We start from the raw sequence: 19,451 nt of genomic DNA, 5'->3' as shown, positions 1-19,451 counted from the left end.
TCCTTTCTTGCTGACTTTTGATCTTTTTCCAAGCTGGAAACCCAGAAAGAGGCTTGTAGGAGAAACAGAACAGTAGTAGTGGGTTGAGGGACCAGCTGTGCAAAGGTGGCAATGGCTGGAATCTCAGTGATGGCAGCAGCAGTAACGAGAGAGTCATGTAGAACTCCAGAGAGTGGCTGGAAGCAGAGACAATAGAGACAGAGGGTTGAGAAGAGATGAACACAAGAAACCATGAGCCATTGCTAGTGCAAGAATTGCAGAGAGCTGCCAAACTTTACCTGTCAAAGCCCTTAAGTGCTAGGCTGAGGGCTATAGCACTTGTCACAGGAGAGTAAATGGTCTCACTACTCAAGATTTATGTAGCAAGTGTGGCCTGCTGCTACTGGCTGGACCCATTGCTGCCAGAAGCCAATAATCACAAAAGCTGTCAAGTGCTGGGGATGTTGGTGATTCAACCCAGTGCAAAGGTTTCCAAGCTAAGTAACTGGAGCCCTAAGCTCAGGCTTCTTCTAAAGCCCAGGCAATAGGCCTCTAGCTTTCCGGGTTTGGAGCTGTGGGCCACTCGGCCTTGGCACTCAGGAACCAGGATTGTCAGCATGGAAGAGTTTCTCCTTACCCATGCTTCCTAGCCAGGTAGAGCAAAAGGACCTCAGCCAGCTGATTGACCCCTTCCCCCCCCCCCATGCTTGAATCTCCATGCAGTAGGAATGGCTACAGTACCCAGCATATGCCAGCTTCCTTCTACCCCCTGACAGAAGTCACCCCTGGCCACAGAGAAGGCTGAGAGGGATGGAGCAACCTTTGGTTGTGGTGGTGACTTCCTTCCTCACCAGTCACGTGGGTCCGGCTTCTGGTCCCAGGAGCCTCAAGTCACACAGCTCACGGTGCCTGCCTGACGGTGGTGAGCGGAGAGCCAGCATGTGCTCAGGGGGACACATACTGAAAGCTCTCCTCTTCCTTTTGGGTAAGTGAGGGTACTATTGGCTGGATACTAACTGGGCTAGGGGAGTGTCCTAGAAAAGCTTGTGAACAGGAAAATGGGGACCATCAGCATACTGGAGAGCCATCCTTAATAAAGGAATATGTTCCTTTGACAGATGGCTTTTTGGTCTTTGACCCTACATTGAACAATGGTCTTTCTCTCTCTTTCTCTCTCTCTTCTATATATGTATATGTGTATGTTTATACACTATATATACAAGTATATATAATATATGCATACATACATATATACTAGATATACTATATATACAGATACACACACATATATATCACACACACACACACGTGTGTGTGTGTGTGTGTGTGTGTGTGTGTATGCTGATCCAGAGGCTTGACCTCAGGGCCTGGACACTGTTGTTGAGCTTTTTTCTTTTTAAATATATATTATTTTATTGTAAAGATACTGTACAAAGGGGTTACAGTTACATGAGCAAGGTAATGAATACACTTCCCATTGAGCATTGTTACCCCCTCCTTTGTTTTCCCCCTACCATCCCTTCCCTCCCCACCTTCCTAACTTCTCCCTCCCCCCGAACCCCCAAAGCTGTAAATTTAGTTTTCAACAAAGTCTTGTACATCTCATTGTTACAATGGGTCAACCTGTATCCTTATTTCAGCATTTTGCTATTTCCCTTCCCTTCCTCAAATTAGGAAAAAAAAATATACTAGATGCAGGGTGCTGGAATCAAATACAGTGAAAACAGGGATTATACCATGAGGGAAGAACATACAAATGAAACAAAAAAAATCACCCAATACATTATAAGTACATTAAAAACAACAGCAACAAAGATAAAACCTTATATGGTCATATGTACATAGTTTTTTACCCTTCTGCTTATCCTATACATATACTAGTTATTGCAAATAAGGAAAACCATGGGACCTATGTTTCTTTGGGCTTGGCTTACTTCAACTAATATGATTTTTTTCCCAAGTCTTTCCATTTCCTAACAAATGGAGTGCTGTCATTTTTCCTGATGGAGGCATAGAATTCCTCTGTGTGTATGTGTGTATACATATACACACATAAGATATATATATATATTATATATATATATATATATATATCTTAGCTATGGAGAATAATGCTGCGATAAACATAGTTGTGCTGGTAGCTTTAGTGTGGCCTTGTTTGTGATCATTTGGGTAAATGCCCAAAAGTGGGATTGCTGGGTCATAGGGGAGCTCTATGTGGAGTCTTTTGAGGAACCTCCATACTACTTTCCAATGTGGTTGAACAAGTTTACACTTCCACCAACAATGCAGTAAGGTTCCCTTCTGTCCACATCCCCTCCAGCATCTGTTGTTGTTAGAGTTCTTGATTTTTGCCGTTCTAAATGGAGTGAGGTAGAATCTCAATGTTTTGATTTGCATTTCTTTTATGGCTACAGAAGTTGAGCCTTTCTTCGTGTGTCTAGTGTCCATTCTTATTTCGTCTTCAGAGAAGTCTCTCTTTAAGTCTTTATTAATTGGGTGGTTGTTTCTTTGAGGATTTGTTGTTGGAGGATTTAATTTTTTAAGTTCTAAGTATTTTAGATATGAGGCCCTTATCTGTTGTATGGCTAGTGAAGTCCGTAGGCTTTCTATTGATCTTGCTTTGCTGAGCTTTTTTTTTTTTTTGCTCAAGGCTAGCTTTCTATTATGTGAGCCCCAGCTCTACTTCTGCCTTTTTGCTAGTTTATTTTAGATATGTGTCTCACAGACTTTCCTATTTAGGCTGACTTTGAATCATGAGCCTCAGATCTCAACCATCTGAGCAGATAGTATTGCAGACAACAATACTCTTTGGTTTGAACTTCCAAGAGCACCTAAGTGAAGGGAGGATAGGAGAGGTCATGTGATCAGGCTTGAGACCTAGAAAATCATTTCCCACTGTGGTTCCATTGTTGATAAACTAGAATAAATTTCTAGAATGCTCTGGAAGTCAGTTTCTCAAGTGATGACATGGGAGGCAATAATGTTTATTTTATAAGATTGTGAGAGAACTAAGTTGAATCTAACCAACTAAAATCAAGAGGCTTACATAAAAATAGAAGGTGTAGGTAGGGCGATACTGCTATTCATTACCCAGATATATTCTTTAAATCACCTCTAATGCTGTGTACTGAAAGAAGGAAAGAGGAACAGAGGTTGAAACGAATAGTAAAGTAGGACCAGGTAGAAAGAGAAAGTTATAAATATCTTAGAGTGCTAGCCTTAAGCAAAAAAGCTCAGGGACAGCACGCAGTCTTTGATATCAAACCCCTGGACCAGCACAAAAGACAAGCAGACAGAGAAAGAAATCTAGAGAGAAGAGGCAGGTGGGGATTTATGCAAATAAGAGAGTCAGGCATGGAGAAAGACTGCTTCTTTGCATTGTTTCCTTAAACACGGTTATTTCTTTAAAAGGACAGCAGGTCTGTTCAGGCCCTTCATTAGGCTGCTCAGGGCAGCACTCAAAGGCCAGAACCTATCTTGGGGTAGACTCCTGTTTATGGACAGCAGATCTGTCTCCTGAACAACAGCACAAATGATTTCCCAAAATGGGGTCCTACGTGAGCCCAAGCCAAGCAGGAGAGCAGTGACCAACACCATCTTCCTGGTCAGCAAGCCGGGCAGGCACTTACCAACTTTACCACACAGTCATGGATCCCTGACCGTCATGATGATGATGGCATGAATCATTGAACAACCATTATGGAGGTGCAGGGAAGCTGAAGTCAAAGTCTGCCTGCCCAGGAAAGTGGCAAAAGATAAGACGGTTCTTCCTCCATCCCCACCCCAAGAAAAAAGGAAGTCAAATTTAAGAAATCCCACTGAAAAAGTGTGCAAATTATACAAGCAGGCAATTCCTTGAAGAATTATAATTAAGCTATTTTTTAAAATGTTCAAACTGCCAGGCACTGGAGGCTCACACCTGTGATCCTAGCTACTCAGGAGGCTGAGATTTAAGAACTGCAGTTCAAAGTCAGCCTGGGCAGGAAGTTTGCGAGACTCTCGTCTCCAATAAACTAGTGTAAAAGCTGGAAGTGGAGCTGTGGCTCAAGTGGTAGAGTGCTAGCCTTGAGCAAAAGATGCTCAGGGACAGTACCCAGGCCCTGAGTTCAAGCCCCAGGACTAGCACAAAAAAGGAAGGAAGGGGGCTGGGAAGGTGGCTCAGTGGTAGAGTGCTTGCCTTGCATGCATGAGGTCCTGGGTTTGATTCCTCAGCACCACATAAGCAGAAAAAGTTGCAAGTGGCACTGTGGTTCAAGTGGTAAAGCGCTAGGCTTGAGCTGAAGAGCTAAAGGACAGAGCCCAGGCCCAGAGTTCAGGCCCCACAATTGTCAAAAAACAAAGAAAGAAAGAAAGAAGGAAAAAATGCATAAGGAAAGCAAGCAAGCAAGCAAGAAAGAAAGAAAAAAAGAGGAAAGATGGAAAGAAGGAAGGAAGGTAGGAAGGAAGGAAGAAATTAGACAACTCTAATTTTTTAAAGTCTTGCTTTCAACAGGCTGGAATATTATTTTTAATCTACAGAAATGTATTTATTAGAAATAAGGATATATATGATCATTGTGAAAAATTCCAGTACAGAGAAACTAAAAAGAAAGAGTACAATAACCCTTTACTGTATGTCTTTCCAGTCATTTCTTGGGTAGGTAGCAAACATGTAAAATCCAACTGCACCTACATAACCCTAGTTCCATAACTGTCGCTTGTCACCATTGCTCTATTTTAGTCCATAGAAGTCACGACTTTCATTTAAACCTAACAGCTATGGAAAGGGACATTAGAGGTTTACCATTTTAGCCAGATTCCTACTGAGAGCCACTTGTTTCTATATTTCACTATGGCTTCGGCAGTGCTGAATAGCTTCTTTTTTTTCCTTTTTTTTTTTTTTGGTCAGTCATGGGGCTTGAACTCTGGGCCTGGACGCTGTCCCTCAGCTCTTCAGCTCAAGGCTAGTGCTCTACCACTTGAGCCATAGCACCAAGTCCGGCTTTTCAGCTTATGTGGTGCTAAGGAATCGCACCCAGGGCCTCATGCATGCAAGGCAAGCACTGTATCACTGAGCTATCTTTCCAGCCCCTGAATCGCTTCTTATAAAATATATTTGGAAGCTCTGACCCTATTATTTCATTAGGATAAGTTCTTTCATGTGGTATTTTTGGGAAAAGGTGTTGACTAACTTGCTTGTGTGTGTGTGTGTGTGTGTGTGTGTGTGTGTGTGTGTGTGTGTGTGTGTGTGTGTGCATGCACATGCCTGGCTTACCTCACTTAACATGATGTGCTATAGTCCATCCATTTCCCTGCAAATGACATAATATTGTTCTTTCTAATGGATGAGCAGAATTCCATTGTGCATAAGTATCACATTTTCTTGATCCACTCACCTATTGTAGAGCATCTGGACTGTTTTCATAACTTGAACATTGTGAATAGTGCAGCAATAGACATGATGTGTAAGGGTCTTTACTGTGTCCTGACTTGTAATATACTAAGTACTGCCAGTCCTGAGACTTGAAATCAGGGATTGGGCTCTGTCTCTGAGCTCTTTTGCTCAAGGCTAATACTCTACCATTTTGAGCCATAGCTCCCCTTCTGGTTTTCTGGTAGTTAATTGGAGATAAGAGTCTCATAGACTCCTGCCCAAGCTAGATTTGAACTATGATCCTCAGATCTCAGCCTCCCAAGCAGGTAGGATTACAAATGTGAGCCACTGGTGCCCAGGAGCATGCACTTCTTAAGAATAGAAATCTTCAGAAATGGCCATGGAAGTGGAGGAGCATCTGAAGTGAAGTAAGCTGGGACCAGAAAGACAAAACCACTGCGTGTTCTCACTCTGTGGTGGGAACCAAACAGGTCAGTCTCATGGGAAGAGAGAACAGGGCAGTGGTCACCGGAGGCTGAGAAGCGGGAGGGGCCTGAGAGCCACAGAGGGAAGGTGGAACCATAGTATGTTTTAGTGGGAGGGATTCCTGTAGCACGGTGGGATAACTGTAGTCTCTGACAGCTTATGCTTTATTTCTAGAAGAGTCCCAAGCTTTCCGACACATAGAAATGGCAACTGAGGAGATGGAGTTGGTTATCCTAGTTCGGTCATTAAACATTAGGAATATATATCAAATTATTGTGCCATACCCTCTAAGTAAGTGAAAATACTGTGTTGATAAAAAGTTTTAAAAGGGGGGGGGGTTGTTCTCTAGTTTGTTCTCTAAATACCAACTGATCCATAGTTTTAAATTTTGCTACAATGCCAGTGTAAGAAGAGCTATTGAAAATATATGATAACTTTTCTGGGCATTTTATTGTAGGCCTGCATCTTTATTCCAGAAAAAAAAAAAAGGTGTCATAGAAAATATTTCTGAGGGCTGGGTGCCGGTGGCTCAGGCCTGTAATCCTAGCTACTCAGTAAGCTAAGATCTGAGGATCACGGTTCAAAGCTATCCTGAGAAGGAAAGTCTGTAAGACTCTTATCTCCAATAAACCACTAGAAAACTAGAAGTGGTGCTGTGGCTCAAGCGCTAGAGCACTCACCTTGAGCTGAAGAGCTGAGGGACAGCGCCCAGGCCGAGTTCAAGCCCCACGACCAACAAAAAACCAAACCAAACAAAAAAGAAAATATCCCTGTGGACTCTAATTCCAACTGAAATATCAGTCATCTGTCTTCCTTTTAATGCTGTTGGAAGACTTCCACTGAAATCTATGTATTATTGTAATCAAGAGAATAAAAGAAATACAATATCACTTTAATTATGTTCCAGTACCTAAAACATCCTTCATGGAAAGAGCCAGCGTTATTGAAGAGAGAGAGGTTTTTCTCTTTTCTTTTTTTTTCCCCCACTGCCTTAATTTATAATGAAAAGATGGCAGAGGCCGGGGTAAAGAGAATTAAATTCGTTTTTATCTTACAAGTCAAAGTCATCACTTTATTCCTTGGCTCTTAGTCCCTGAGATCTTTGTAAAAATCTTTCCTGACAGCTTTTCCCCTGTTCCAGTTTTCTGCCAAGACAATGGTTTAGAATTGTGTGGTGTGTGGATTTGTTACTGAGGAAAAAAAATTCTTGGTGCATTTGTTGCCATCATACATCATCTCAAATGACACAAAAGAAAATGGTGGAGTCTCATGCCTAGTCATCAGAAGGGAAGGGAGGGGCCCTGGACCCCAAGGAGACTAGATGTGTTTCCTCAAAGAGCAAGAATTTCTGTCTGTGATTTTTGTCCTTTCTCTAATTGCATTGCTTGCTGTTTGATTTCAATTGTCAGATGTTGTTCTTGATAACTTCTATATGACTCCTTTATCAAATCTGTAACCTGCAAGTCTTAGTTCTAATTTGTTTTTTCATTATCTTAACAAGACTTTCATGAAACAAAAACATTTCTCTCTTTATTTGCTACTTCTGGGGCTTGAACTCAGGGCCTCGTGCTCTTGCTTATTTGTTGTTATTGTTGTTTTGTGTTTTGGGGGGTATTTTTGCTCACAGATGACACTTACCACTGGAGGCATACCTCCGGTTCTGGAGTTTTGGTTATTTAGAATCTTATGGATTAGTCTTTCTGGGCTGGCTCTGAATCTCAGTTCTCAGATCTCAGCTTCCTGAGTAGCTAAAATTGGAGGTATGAGCCACCAACACTATCTTGAAAAAAAGTGTTTAATTTTAATGAAGTCTAATTTATTGTTTTTTTTTTAGTGGGCCTTGCTTTTGGTATCAGGTCTGAAAATTTTTACCAAGTCTACATCCCCAAGATTTTCTCCTAAATTTTATATAGTTTTGTGCTGTGCAGTTAAATGTTTGATCTGTTTTGAGGTTGTTTCTACATTAGTTAAGAGTTTTAGGTCAAGCAACTTTTCTTTGTCAGATGGATAGTCAAATGTTCCACACTATTGATTGATTAAACTCTGAATCTGACTGTGCTTCCCAGTCCGAGATCAGTTGATGCTATGGGTGAGATTGATGCCCCTTGCTTATAGTACTATCTCCATTCCCGTAGGTGTAGAAAGCCTCAAGATCACATAGTGGTTCTCCTATTCATTCTTTCTACCCCCCCAAAGTTTTTTTTTGTGTGTACCAGTTCTGGGGCTTGAACTTAGGGTCTTGTGGCTTTCTTGCCTATGGCAGACATGTTACCATTGGAGTCACACCTCCAGCCTAGCTTTTTGCTGGTGAATTAGAAATCAAGTCTTGCAGACTTTTCTTTCCAGGATGGCTTTCTTTTCAAGTCTTAACCTTAATCCTAGCAAAGATTACAAGACATGAATCACCAATGCCTGGCTTCAAAATATTTCTAGTAATTCTGATTTCTTTACTTCTCCCATGTAAATCTGGGAATCACCTTTTGAGGATCTACAAAATAAAAATTCTTTCTAGGTTTTCTGATAGGAAGTAAATAAAGGTATAGATAGATTTGGTACTAGTTACAGTCTTAGACACATTGCACTTTTTGAACTCTGTGTCTCCTTTTATTACTGAGCTTTTCATTTTTTTTCTCTTCAGTGTTGTGCTGTTTTGAATCTATGAAATATATGTATGTTCTATTAGACTAGACTCATACCTACCTATGTTTTAATAATTGTAAATTGTATTGTGCTTATGTTTTCCCTTCTGGGTGCACTTGTTAGTATATAGAAGTACACGTGGTTTGTATATGCTGCTCATATGGCCCACCCCACTGCTGACTTTACTATTCTCAGAATCATGTTTTAAGTCCTTTCAGATAATTCAGATTTTCTTCTTATTGTGTGCAAATGAGTCACAGTTTTTATTTGGCTTTTTTTTTGTTTGGGGTTTTGGTGCTGGTACTGGGTCTTAATCTCAGGATCTTGAGCTCTTGTTTGGCTATTTTCACTCACAGCTGGTGCTCTGCCACTTGAATCACACTTCCACTTTCAGATTTTGCTGGTTAAGTGGAAATAATAGTCTTCCAGATTTATCTGCCCTGGGTTGGCTTCAATCTGTGATCCTCAGATCTCAGCCTTTTGAGTAGAGTAGCTAGGTTGATAAGTATGAACCACTAGTGCCTGGAAAGTTTGCTCAGGAATACAGCTGCTGTTTCCTTGCCTTGTTTTGTGGGCTGCAAGAACTTCAGTGCCAGAGGACCTGATGGCAGATATTTTGGCTCCAGTGTGGTCATAGCAGGAAAGTATCTTATTTCTGACCATTAATTAGTGTTCGCTATGGGTATTTTCATAGATGGTCATTGTCAAGGTGAGGCAGTTTCCTTTGATTCATAGTTTCTGAGAGGTTTTATTTATAAATTTTTATCATGAATGAGCATGTTATCTTGTCTGTGTGTTTCCTGCATCGCTTATATGACATGTAACTACGATTATGACATTCACTGACTTCCAAATATTGAACCAGCTTTGTATTCTGGAAACTCCATTCATTAATATGATATTCAACTACTTTTATATATTGTTAAATCCTCTTGCAGATATTTCATTAAGGGAGGGTGCATCTATATTCATCAAGTATACTGTCTGGTTGGTGGATTTTTTTGCATCACTTTTGTTTGGATTGAAAATTGGGATAATGCTAGTTTCAAAAATGGATGACAAGGATTTTGTCATTTAGCAAACTTTACATTTTCGGGCAAGGATTGTGTAGAACTCTATTAAGTCTTTTTCAAACTCTTGCTACAATTCTTCCATGAAACAGTCTGCATACAGATTTCTTTTGAGTAGTTATAAATTATAAAACCAACTTCCTCATGAAATTATAGGGCTACTTAAACTCTTTTATATTGGGTCTATTTTGTAGTTTGTACTTTTTGAGAAATTATTACAGTTCTAAATTGGCAAATTTTGGAGCATAAAGTTGTTCATAGTATCCCATTATTATTGTTTGATTTGATTTGATTTGATTTATTTTTTGGGTCCGGTCGTGGGGCCTGAACTCTGGGCCTGGGCGCTGTCCCTCAGCTCTTCAGCTCAAGGTTAGTGCTCTACCACTTGAGCCACAGCACCACTCCAGGCTTTTTTCTTTTTGCTTATGTGGTGCTGAGGAATCGAACCCAGGGCCTCATGCATGCAAGGCAAGCGCTCTACCACTGAGCCACCTCCCCAGCCTCCATTATTATTGTTATGTTGGTTATTGTTATTATTATTTTGATGTCTGTAGGGTTTAGAAAAATATTTTTTTTGTATGTGCTGGTCTTGGGGCTTGAACTCAGATTCTATGCACTATTCCTGAGATTTTGGGCTCAAGTCCCACGTTGAGCCACAGCACCATTTCCAGTGTTTTGATAGTTAATTGGATATAAAAGCCTCCTAGCAAACTTTTCTGCCTGGGTTGGCTTTGAACCACAGTCCTCAGATCTCAGTTTCTTGAGTAGCTAGTATTACAGGTGTGAGCCACTGACACCTGCCCACAATATTCTTTTATTTCTCATATTGGTAAATGGTGTCTTCCTTTGTTAGTCTTGCCAGAAGTGTTTCAACTTAACTTTTCAAATGACCAAGTCTTTGTTACTCTAATTTTTTAACCATTATTTTTCTATTCTGTTTTATTGTTTTCTGTTCCTGCCCTTATTATTTACTTTATTCTGCTTGGTCTGGGTTTATTTGACTTTTTTCTAGTTTCTTTAAGTGGCATCTTGGACTATGGACTTAAGTCCTTTCCAATGTAAGCATTTAGTGCTTCAAATTTTCCTCTCAGGACTGCTTTAGTTATGACCTACATACTTGATGTGTGTTATTTTCATTCAGCTAATGAATGTTTTATTTCCTTGGGAATTCTTTTAATCCATGGATTATTTAGAAGTATTGCTAGTTTCCAAATTTGAAAATATCCTTTTTATTATCGATTTGTTGTTGATTCCATTGTGATCAGAGAATGAAATTTGTATGGCTTAACTCATTTTAAATTTATTGAGGTTTTTGGCCCATTGAGCAGTTTTTGTTGTTTTTGCTTCTATAGGTGCTCGGAGGAATATGTAGCATGCTAATGTTGTGTGAACTGCTTTGTAAATGTGGCTAATTTTTCTATATCATTGATGGTTTCCTATCTACCTGTTCTATCAGTTGTCGAGGGGAAGGTGTTGAAATCTCCAACTGTAATTGTATGACAGAGGTTCAGGTCTTTATTTGGCTTTATTGATGAATGGAAAGGGTCTGTGGCCACAACTTTTTCTATGCTGTCTAGTCATAGCAAACTGGCTAATAATCTTGTCCTCTAGGCTGCCCCTTACTTTGTCAAGAGCTGGCTTCTCTTGGCAATTATCTTTCTAGGCTTCTTGAAATCTTAGGGTGCTAGTCTTCTTCACTACCCAGTCTGGGACTTGGGATACAAAAAGAAACCCAAGGAGCCAGATTCTGGTTGCTCACACATGTAAATCCTAGCTATCCATGAGGCTGAGATGTGAGGATTGCAGCTTGAAGCCAGCTCGGGCACCAAAGTTCATGAAAGTCTTATCTCAAATTCACCACTAAAATGCCATAAGTGGAGCTGTGGCTCAAGTGGTAGCATGCTAGCCTTGAGAAATAAAAAGTGAGAGCTCAGGGTCCTGAGTTCAAGCCCTAGTACCAGCACAAAAAGAAAAGAAAAGAAAGGGAAAGAAAAGAAAATAAGAGAAAAGAAACCCATAGAAATCCAATTTTCTGTTATTAATGGTGTCCCTAAACCCCTAGCCTGTCTGTCTTTTCTCCTCCATTCAGGTTCTGCTTATACTTGTTTTTAAATATAGTACCTATCACTTCTTGGCTTTTGGCTAAGATAAAGTGTAAGTGGAGTGTCTAGAGGTTTCAGCCATATTTGGTGGGGAGAGGAGAGAAAAGTAAGCATATTCCATCTCCCTACCGATGAGTTTCGAAGCCCATTTGCAAAGTAGATGATTTGGAGTTTTTTCTTTAGGGAACAGGGCTGAATTACCCAACATGCCTCAGACACACATCCCTGATCCTGGAGGCTCCTGAAGGAGAAGGGATGTCCTGTAAGGGAAAGGAAGGAGGTCCAGTCTCGGCAGCATGCCACCAGGGATGCCCTGGATCTCAGGCCCTCTGAGAGCCATGGCTGACAGGAAGTGGTGCTGGCTGACCAGCCAGCTACACACAGGCCAGCTGACCTGCTCTCCAGCTCCCAAATTAAACCATCTGAGCTTCCCCCTTACATCCACTGGGCATCTGGGCCTCGTGCAGACCCTCCTGTGGCCACCAGAGTTATTTGAACTGTTCCTTTTATTAAATTTGATTCCATTAAATAACTGGTTAATGGGTCTCAGCAAGACAAATTGGGTTTGCTCTGACCTCATCTGCATCAGAGCAGCTGGGAATTTCTTCTTGATTTGTTTGGGACCACACCAGCAGGGTCGATGCTGGCTGGCTTCTGACACCCCGTTGCACCCCCTTACCCTCACCCAATTCCCCACTGGTCGCAGTGGGGAGGCTGTGGTTGACCATGGGGCTGAGTCATGACTTCTGTCACAGCTGGTGGACAGTCCAGGTCCAGCCCTGCTGGACCTCACGGAGTAAGTTCAGTACAGTGCTATTGGAAGCTAAATAGATCCAGAGAGAGTTCTAGAAATACTGAGACAGGAGCCCTGGGCTGTCTCTGTGGCAAAGAAGCACAGAGGCCCTCCCAGCTGCTGCAGTGGGTCCTGGTTGTTGAGCCATGCACAATCCCAAAGGTACATTAGTCAACTGTTAATGATGTTCCATCCTTCATGCCAGTGGGGTGGGAGGCTTTCTTGAAGCCAGGATGATCTGGGTTCAAGTCCCAGATAATTCATACTCAGACCTGTGAGTCTGAAGAATTCAGTCTTAGGCCACAACCCGCCACCTTGATTCCTTGGTAGTTAGGATCCCTAACACACACACACACACACACACACACACACACACACACACACACACGCACACGCACACACGCAAAGATATCTTTTGGGTCTTGCCAGGGAATATTTGGCAAGTTCACAAACTACATCAGCATCCAGGTATAAAAAGAACACAGGGCTGGTATGTGGCTTACTGGTAGAGTGCTTGTCTAGCATGCATGAGGCCCTGGGTTCAATTCCTCAGGACCACATAAATGAAATAAATACATAATTTTTTTAAAAAGAAGAACATGAGCCATGTGCTGGTGGCTGACTTCTGTAATCCTAGCTACTCAGGAGGTTGAGATCTGAAGATCGCATTTGAAGCCAGCATAGAATGAAAGTCCACAGGATTCTTTTTTTAAAAAAAATAATTTTTTATTGTGAAAATACTATACAGAGGGGTTACAGTTACATGAGCAAGGTAATGAGTACATTTCCTATCCAGCATTGTTGCCTTCTCCTTTGTTTTTTCCCTGCCATCCTTTCCCCTCCACCTCCTCAACTACACTATAGGATTCTTATCTGCAGTCAGTCACCACAGAGCAGGAAGTGAAGTGTCTCAAGTAGTAGAACACTAGCCTTGAGCACAAAAGCTCAAAGACAGAACTTAGGCCCTGAGTTCAAGTCCTAGGGCTGGCACAAAAAAGGTAGAAAGTAAGAAGGAAGGAAGGAAGGAGAGAGAGACACACATACACAGAGACAGAGACAGAGAGACAGAAACAGAGACAAAGAGGCAGAGAGACAGAGAGAGGGAGGGAGGGAGAGAAAGAAAGGCAGAGAGAGAGGGGGAAGAAAGAGAGAAAGAAAGGAAGAAAGAAAGAAAGAAGGAAGGAAGGAAGGAAGGAAGGAAGGAAGGAAGGAAGGAAGGAAGGAAAGAAAGAAATATGAGTTGTCATCCTAGCTGCTGGAAAGGCTGAGATCTGAGGATCACGATTCCAAGCCAGCCTGACCAGGAAAGTCCATGAGCCTCTTATACCCAATTAAGCACCCACAAAAAGCTAGAAGTTGAAAAAATTGTGGTTCAAGTGGAAGAGTGCCAGCCTTGAGTAAAAAATGCCCATGGACAGCACCCAGGCCCTGAGTTCAAGCTCCAGGACTGCCACAAAAACAAAGAAGAAGGGGAAAAAAGAGGAACCTGAGTCCCTGGGCCCCATAGCAGAAAGTGAAGGCTGTGTGTTGGGGAGGGGGTTCCCCAGCTTGGTGGCCACCCTGGTGACAGACAGGAAGGGAGGGGATGCCTTGAGTCCACTTCCTACCTTCACTTAGGCTGGAAGGGGTGCTGCTTAGAACCACAGATCAGTCTGGGAGAAAACCAGGGGTTGGGTAGACCACCTGGTGGGAGATCTGGCAGCAGCAGGCCCATCCTCGGTCATGGAGTACCTGTGGGACTCAGGAAACTGAGACCAAGCTTGTTATCATCCTGTTCTACTCACCGGACTGGCCACTCTTGGGGGAATTTGCAGAACGATACTTCTCCCTTTAGTAGGTAACCCTGGAGAAGGGCCCTGAAGAATGAGACAGTGTGGCCGTTTTGAACAACTGGCATCATTCATTCATTTGTTCATTTGTTTATTAATTTATTTGGCAGTACTGGGGTTTGAAATCAGAGCTAACTTCACATTTGCTGGTTAAGTACTCTACCACTTGAGCTACCCCCCCCCAACAAGCCTTTATTTGCTCATAGTTATTTTTTAGATAGGATCTTGTACTTTTTGTCTAGGCTGGCCTTAAAACACAATCTTATCTCTGCCTCACAAGTAGCTAGGTGTGCTCAAGTGAACAAGCTTGATTTACATATGAACTATATCGACATGTAGCGAGTTCTGGCCTCTGAAAATGTCAGAGCTGCCTTATAAAAACATAATTGGGCTGGGTGCTGGTAGTTCATGCCTGTCATCCTCGCTAGTCAGAAGGCTGAGATCTCAAGATCACAGCTCAAAGCCAGCCTGGGCAGAAAAGTCCATGAAACTCTTATTTCCAATTAGCAATAAAAAAAAGACAGAAGTAGAATAGTGGTTCAAGAATGCTAGCCTTATGCACAAAATCTCATGGACAGGGCTGGGAAGGTGGCTCAGTGGTAGAGTGCTTGCCTTGCATGCATGAGGCCCTGGGTTCAATTCCTCAGCACCACGGAAGCAAAAAGAAAAAAGCCAGAAGTGGTGCTGTGGCTCAAGTGGTGGAGCGCTAGCCTTGAGCTGAAGAGCTGAGGGACAGCGCCCAGGCCCACAGTTCAGGCCCCACGACCGGACCCAAAAGAAAAAAAAAATCTCATGGACAGCACTTAGGCCCTGAGTTCAAGTTCCAGGACCAATACAGACAGACAGAAAGACAGACAGACAGACAGACACACAGACACACACACACACACACACACATACACACAACCAAAATCAAAACAACAACAACAAAAACCATAGCTGGAGTAAGATGTCCAGCTTACAGTGGGGCTCACTACACAGCCATCCTTGGTAAACAGAAACAGATGGCTGGGACTACTTCTCTGGGTTTGCTGAGGGGCTCTGGTGTGGGCTGCCTGCGTCTGCTTCCTCTGCACTGTCACAGCTCTGTCCAGCGGCCAGGCCAGCTGTCAGCCTGCAGTGCCACTCCCTGAGCATGTGCTCCCTCAACCAGGTCCCAGAGGATGCCACGTGAAGCTTCCTAGAGGCTGAAGAGCACAGTATGAATATTGCATGAATAATAATGACCCTACCACTTAGCGGTTATACAACGCTTTCCTCTTCCACAATACTTTACCATCATTAATTAGTTATTCTGCAATGTTCCCAGCCTCCCTGCTCTCTGCAAAGGCGGACCCAGAGCTTCATGAGCGCAAACAGACCTGCTCTGGTTTGTGGCTTTTGCATCCTAACAGACCGAGGCCTTAGCTTCCTCTTCTTCAGTGAGCACATGTGTATATCCCTTCCTCATCTGAGGTTGAGGGCGGCCTCATGCTCCCCACTTCTACAGCCCCCAGGAAAGTAAGGGACATGGCTGGTCAAATAGATGGTGTGATTGTTACAAAGTTTATAAAGATGGTGGAAAACCATTCCTCATTGCATGGAGGATGGGTAGGTATTCCAGCCATGGGTCCTTCTGTGTGGCCCTCCCTTGGACAAGCACTGCCCACATCATTCCTTTTTAGTTTGGCACTCTGGAGATTTCAGCAGCTCCCTAGCCAGATATGGCTGGATGTGACCACACCAAGTGTCTTTGTCCTGGTCAGAGTGTACCCAGGACCTCCCTAGCACTTCCACCTACTGCCTTTCTTTGCAAACCCTATAGCCCATTGCATGTGCCTTGGACCTAAGTCAGCACCCGCCTCCAGACCCTCCATTAGCCCAGAAAGGTATTGATCAGTTTGCCTTCTGTGAGCTGAGTATTTGAATCCCAGTGTGTGAATCTTTAAGAATTAATTAGCAAAGATTGCTCAGGGAAAAAAAAAGTGGGTACAAGTTTTTGACTGTCTGGTCACCCACCATTATCATTCTCCTCTTAATTATAGTGCTATTTCTGGAAGCTAGAGACACTCGCTCACACTTTATAGCTTCCCTTGGCCTTTCTGTCTGCTCAGTGACCTTCAGTGGCCCCTGCTTCCTGTTCCTACCCAGGGCGGTCATGGCCCTATTGCCTATAAAATCACTGACCCTGGGAACTCTGACAGCCCCAGCTTTTAGTGCTCAGTGTGGCATGGGCTGAGGGGAAAGACACAGAGGCAGCCTAATAGGCTAAGTTTTTCAGACCCAAGGAGTGTGCCGCCATCTTTTGTGTGGTTACAGTCCTTTAGGCCAACCATGGGATGCTCTCCTGAGCTTGTCTAAGATCCCTCATTTGCCCACAGTGTCAGCAGCACTGTATGTCAGTGCCCCGAGCTACCTTCTCTAGTTCCCAAGCCTTCAGCATCTGTGACAGCTTCATTCCTTTGTTCCTGCTTCCCCTTCTACTTGGACACCTTCCCCACCTGCCCCCTCAAGCCCTGCCCACTACCTTTCTTCATTGGCTCCCATAAATCCTTAAATAATAAACTGCAGAGAGCTTCTCTGACACCGTTGGTCCTCCTGGCTAGCCAATCACGGTGGACTTCCTGTGTTAAGCGAGACTCCATAAGTTGCATTCCCTACCCCATGGGCTGTTGGGAATCTTCAGCTGGGTTTGTGGAGCTAGTAAGTGCTCTGACTCCTTTAAGTGCTCCTTCTGCATTAGGGAGGACTATAGGAACCAATAGAGTGTCCACAGGTCTCTGACTGCTGCCCTGAAGCCATCTATTTGGTCTCTCTGCCTTCTCCTGTTTTGTTTTGTTCCTTTGTTTTGTTCTGTGACCCTCATAGCACTGTCTGGAAGGTCTGGGTTCTGCCATCAAGTCTAACTACTTTCAGAGAAAAATAATGAAGCAGAAAAAGCCACAAAGTGGTGGCGGGGGGGGGGGGGGGGGGGGGGGGGAGGTGCCCTGTTTACTTGAAGTTTGACAGTTAGAACTGCACTCTAATAACACAGGAAGAGCAATTTCAGGTGGTTTCCAGGCTTGTGATGGGGCATCTGAGGTTTTGCAGATCATAATGGTATCACAGAAAGCTCTAAAGTCCCCTTTCCCCGTGGTGGGGGCATGTAACCAAGGCTGGGCTGGGACTAAGGCATGCTACATGGTGCATATGTCACTGCCAGCGTTGGGCAGGTCAGGGAGAGCTGCAGGGGCCAGGCTATGCAGTGATATGTACCCACTCACAGACATCAAGAAGGGGTAGGGCTGCCAGCTCCCACACCCAACCAGCCCAGAATGAGAAATGTGAGCCTTGTGCTCTGCTCTTACCTCCTAGGCCAGCTGCCATTTCCAAGAGTCTCAGGATAAAAAGATGGAAATGAGGCCAGGTGCTGATGGCTCACACCTATAATCTTAGCCACCAAGGAGGCTGAGATCTGAAGATCGAGGCTTGAAGCCAGCCAGGGGAAGGAAAGTCTGTGAGACTTTCTTCCAATTAACCACCGTAAGGCCAAAAGTGGCGTTGTGGCAGAAGTAGTAGACCACTAGCCTTGAGCACAAAAGCTCGGGGACAGCACCCAGGCCCTAGACTCAAGCCCCAGAACCGACATTATAAAATAAAAAGAGATGAAGGAACTGCTTTGCAAACCCTATTTGTATCTCAGGATCTGGTGTCTCTAATTCCCTGGGAGGAAAGGGAGGTCTAGAACCAAACAGTAGTGAGGAACTCACTTTGGCTTTGCACATGTGAGTCCCTTTCTGAGCCTTTTTTTTTGTCTGTTGCAAGGACCAGCTGTGTATCTAGGCCCAGTGCCCCTGGGGGAGATGGAGAAGATGAAGTCTCACCAAATAGTTGCAAGTACAGTGCTGTCACTCCATTTGTCTCTGTAGATGCCCTTGAGTTGGCCTTGAAGCCCCAGGGTCACTCAGCATTGCTGACTTGATCTTATCACTTCAAGCCACTTCTGGCTGAATGCCCAGCAGCTTAGGGATGACTCTGTACTCAGGACTCTTCATGTGTCACCCAACCCTGGGGAGAAGCAGCTTACTCTACCTCCTGCTGTCCTGATGCTGCAAAGCAACCCTAGGGCCAGCCAGCGTTGTGAAGAAAGGAAGTGTGACAATGTGGCAGGAGTGATCTAGGACCTGCAGAGCTAAGAGGGGACTTTTAGAGGTGGCAGGTTTTGTGCTAAGTCTTGAAGAATGAGTACAATGTTTCCACAGGGCCGAGAGAAAGGCACTGCATCAAAGACAGCAGCATGTGCAAAGGCCCAGAGGGGCCCAGAGTTGCTTTGCTTGCCCACCCTCACCAGTTCATTGCAGACTGTGTTATGTAGTTCTTTATAGCCAGCATTTTCCATTCCCATTGCAGCCTTACCAGAATGATTTTCAATAGCTCTGTCTCAGGAAAGTCTCCACGACTCTCCAGATTGCCTACAACAGTAACTGTGGCACAATTTGGCTTCATGTACAGCTTGATCCAGGGACCCCAAACGTTGTCATTGGAACTTAGTCTTATCTCTACTCTTTCCAGTGGGAACTTCCATCTCAGAAAGTTCTTGCCAACTCCTGGGCAGCTTCAGGCTTCCCTCAGCCCTGTAGACACCCCTGTGTGGCATCATCCCCTACCCTAGATGTAAGTCCTACTGGCCTAAAATGGGTTACTTGTCCCACCCTTGACCAATCACTTGACAGAAAGAAGAAATATGCTAATTAATCAGGATGATTTCACCCACTATCCTGAGGCTAGAACCCTGATGATCACTGGAAGTAATTCCCTGGAGGAAAATCAGGGTGCCTCTAAGCAGATAAGGGATCAAGAATCAGCTACGTAGCAAATATTCACCCAAGTACCTCATTCAGACTCCCTCCAACTTATCAGGGTGCTCCCTTCTTCAGGGAGGTGCTGATAGGACCTGTGACACCCTGGGCTTTTTCTGAGTGCAATCCTTGTCTCTTCCATGCCCCGGTGAGCTCTTCCGCAGGGACCACGGGTCTGTGATTGTTCTTGGGGCTCCTCCAGGCACCGGGGCTCCACTGAAACATCTTGAAGGTGTCTTGCTTATGTGTGGATGTGGTGGAAGATACTGATATGTGACACCTCGTTAGCTGCGGATGTGGGGAATTCATGAGATCTAAAGTTAGGAGCTGTCCCACAACACTGAAGTCCTGAGAGGAACATGGCCCAGCATCCTCACCC

General features: G+C 43.8%; 1 protein-coding gene across 2 annotated transcripts in view; it reads left to right on the top strand.

Annotated features, from left to right (window-relative positions):
- Positions 1 to 865: 865 nt before the first annotated feature.
- The window catches only part of LOC105998883 (chromosome unknown open reading frame, human C10orf128), a 32,580-nt gene continuing 13,994 nt past the window's right edge, over positions 866 to 19,451 (top strand). For both annotated transcript variants that reach the window (XR_001175714.1, XM_013033717.1), the window contains exon 1: positions 866 to 964. Coding sequence is in view for 1 of the 2 variants with exons in the window: in XM_013033717.1 (XP_012889171.1) it covers positions 919 to 964 (46 nt within the window). In the remaining variant the exon portion in view is untranslated. The remainder of the gene's footprint in view (positions 965 to 19,451) is intronic.

The sequence above is a fragment of the Dipodomys ordii genome, unplaced genomic scaffold (assembly GCF_000151885.1).
Source record: "Dipodomys ordii isolate 6190 unplaced genomic scaffold, Dord_2.0 Scaffold176, whole genome shotgun sequence".
Classification (NCBI taxonomy): domain Eukaryota; kingdom Metazoa; phylum Chordata; class Mammalia; order Rodentia; family Heteromyidae; genus Dipodomys; species Dipodomys ordii.
The sequence above is the reverse complement of the archived record's forward strand: the minus strand, read 5'-3'. Positions and strand labels throughout refer to the sequence as shown.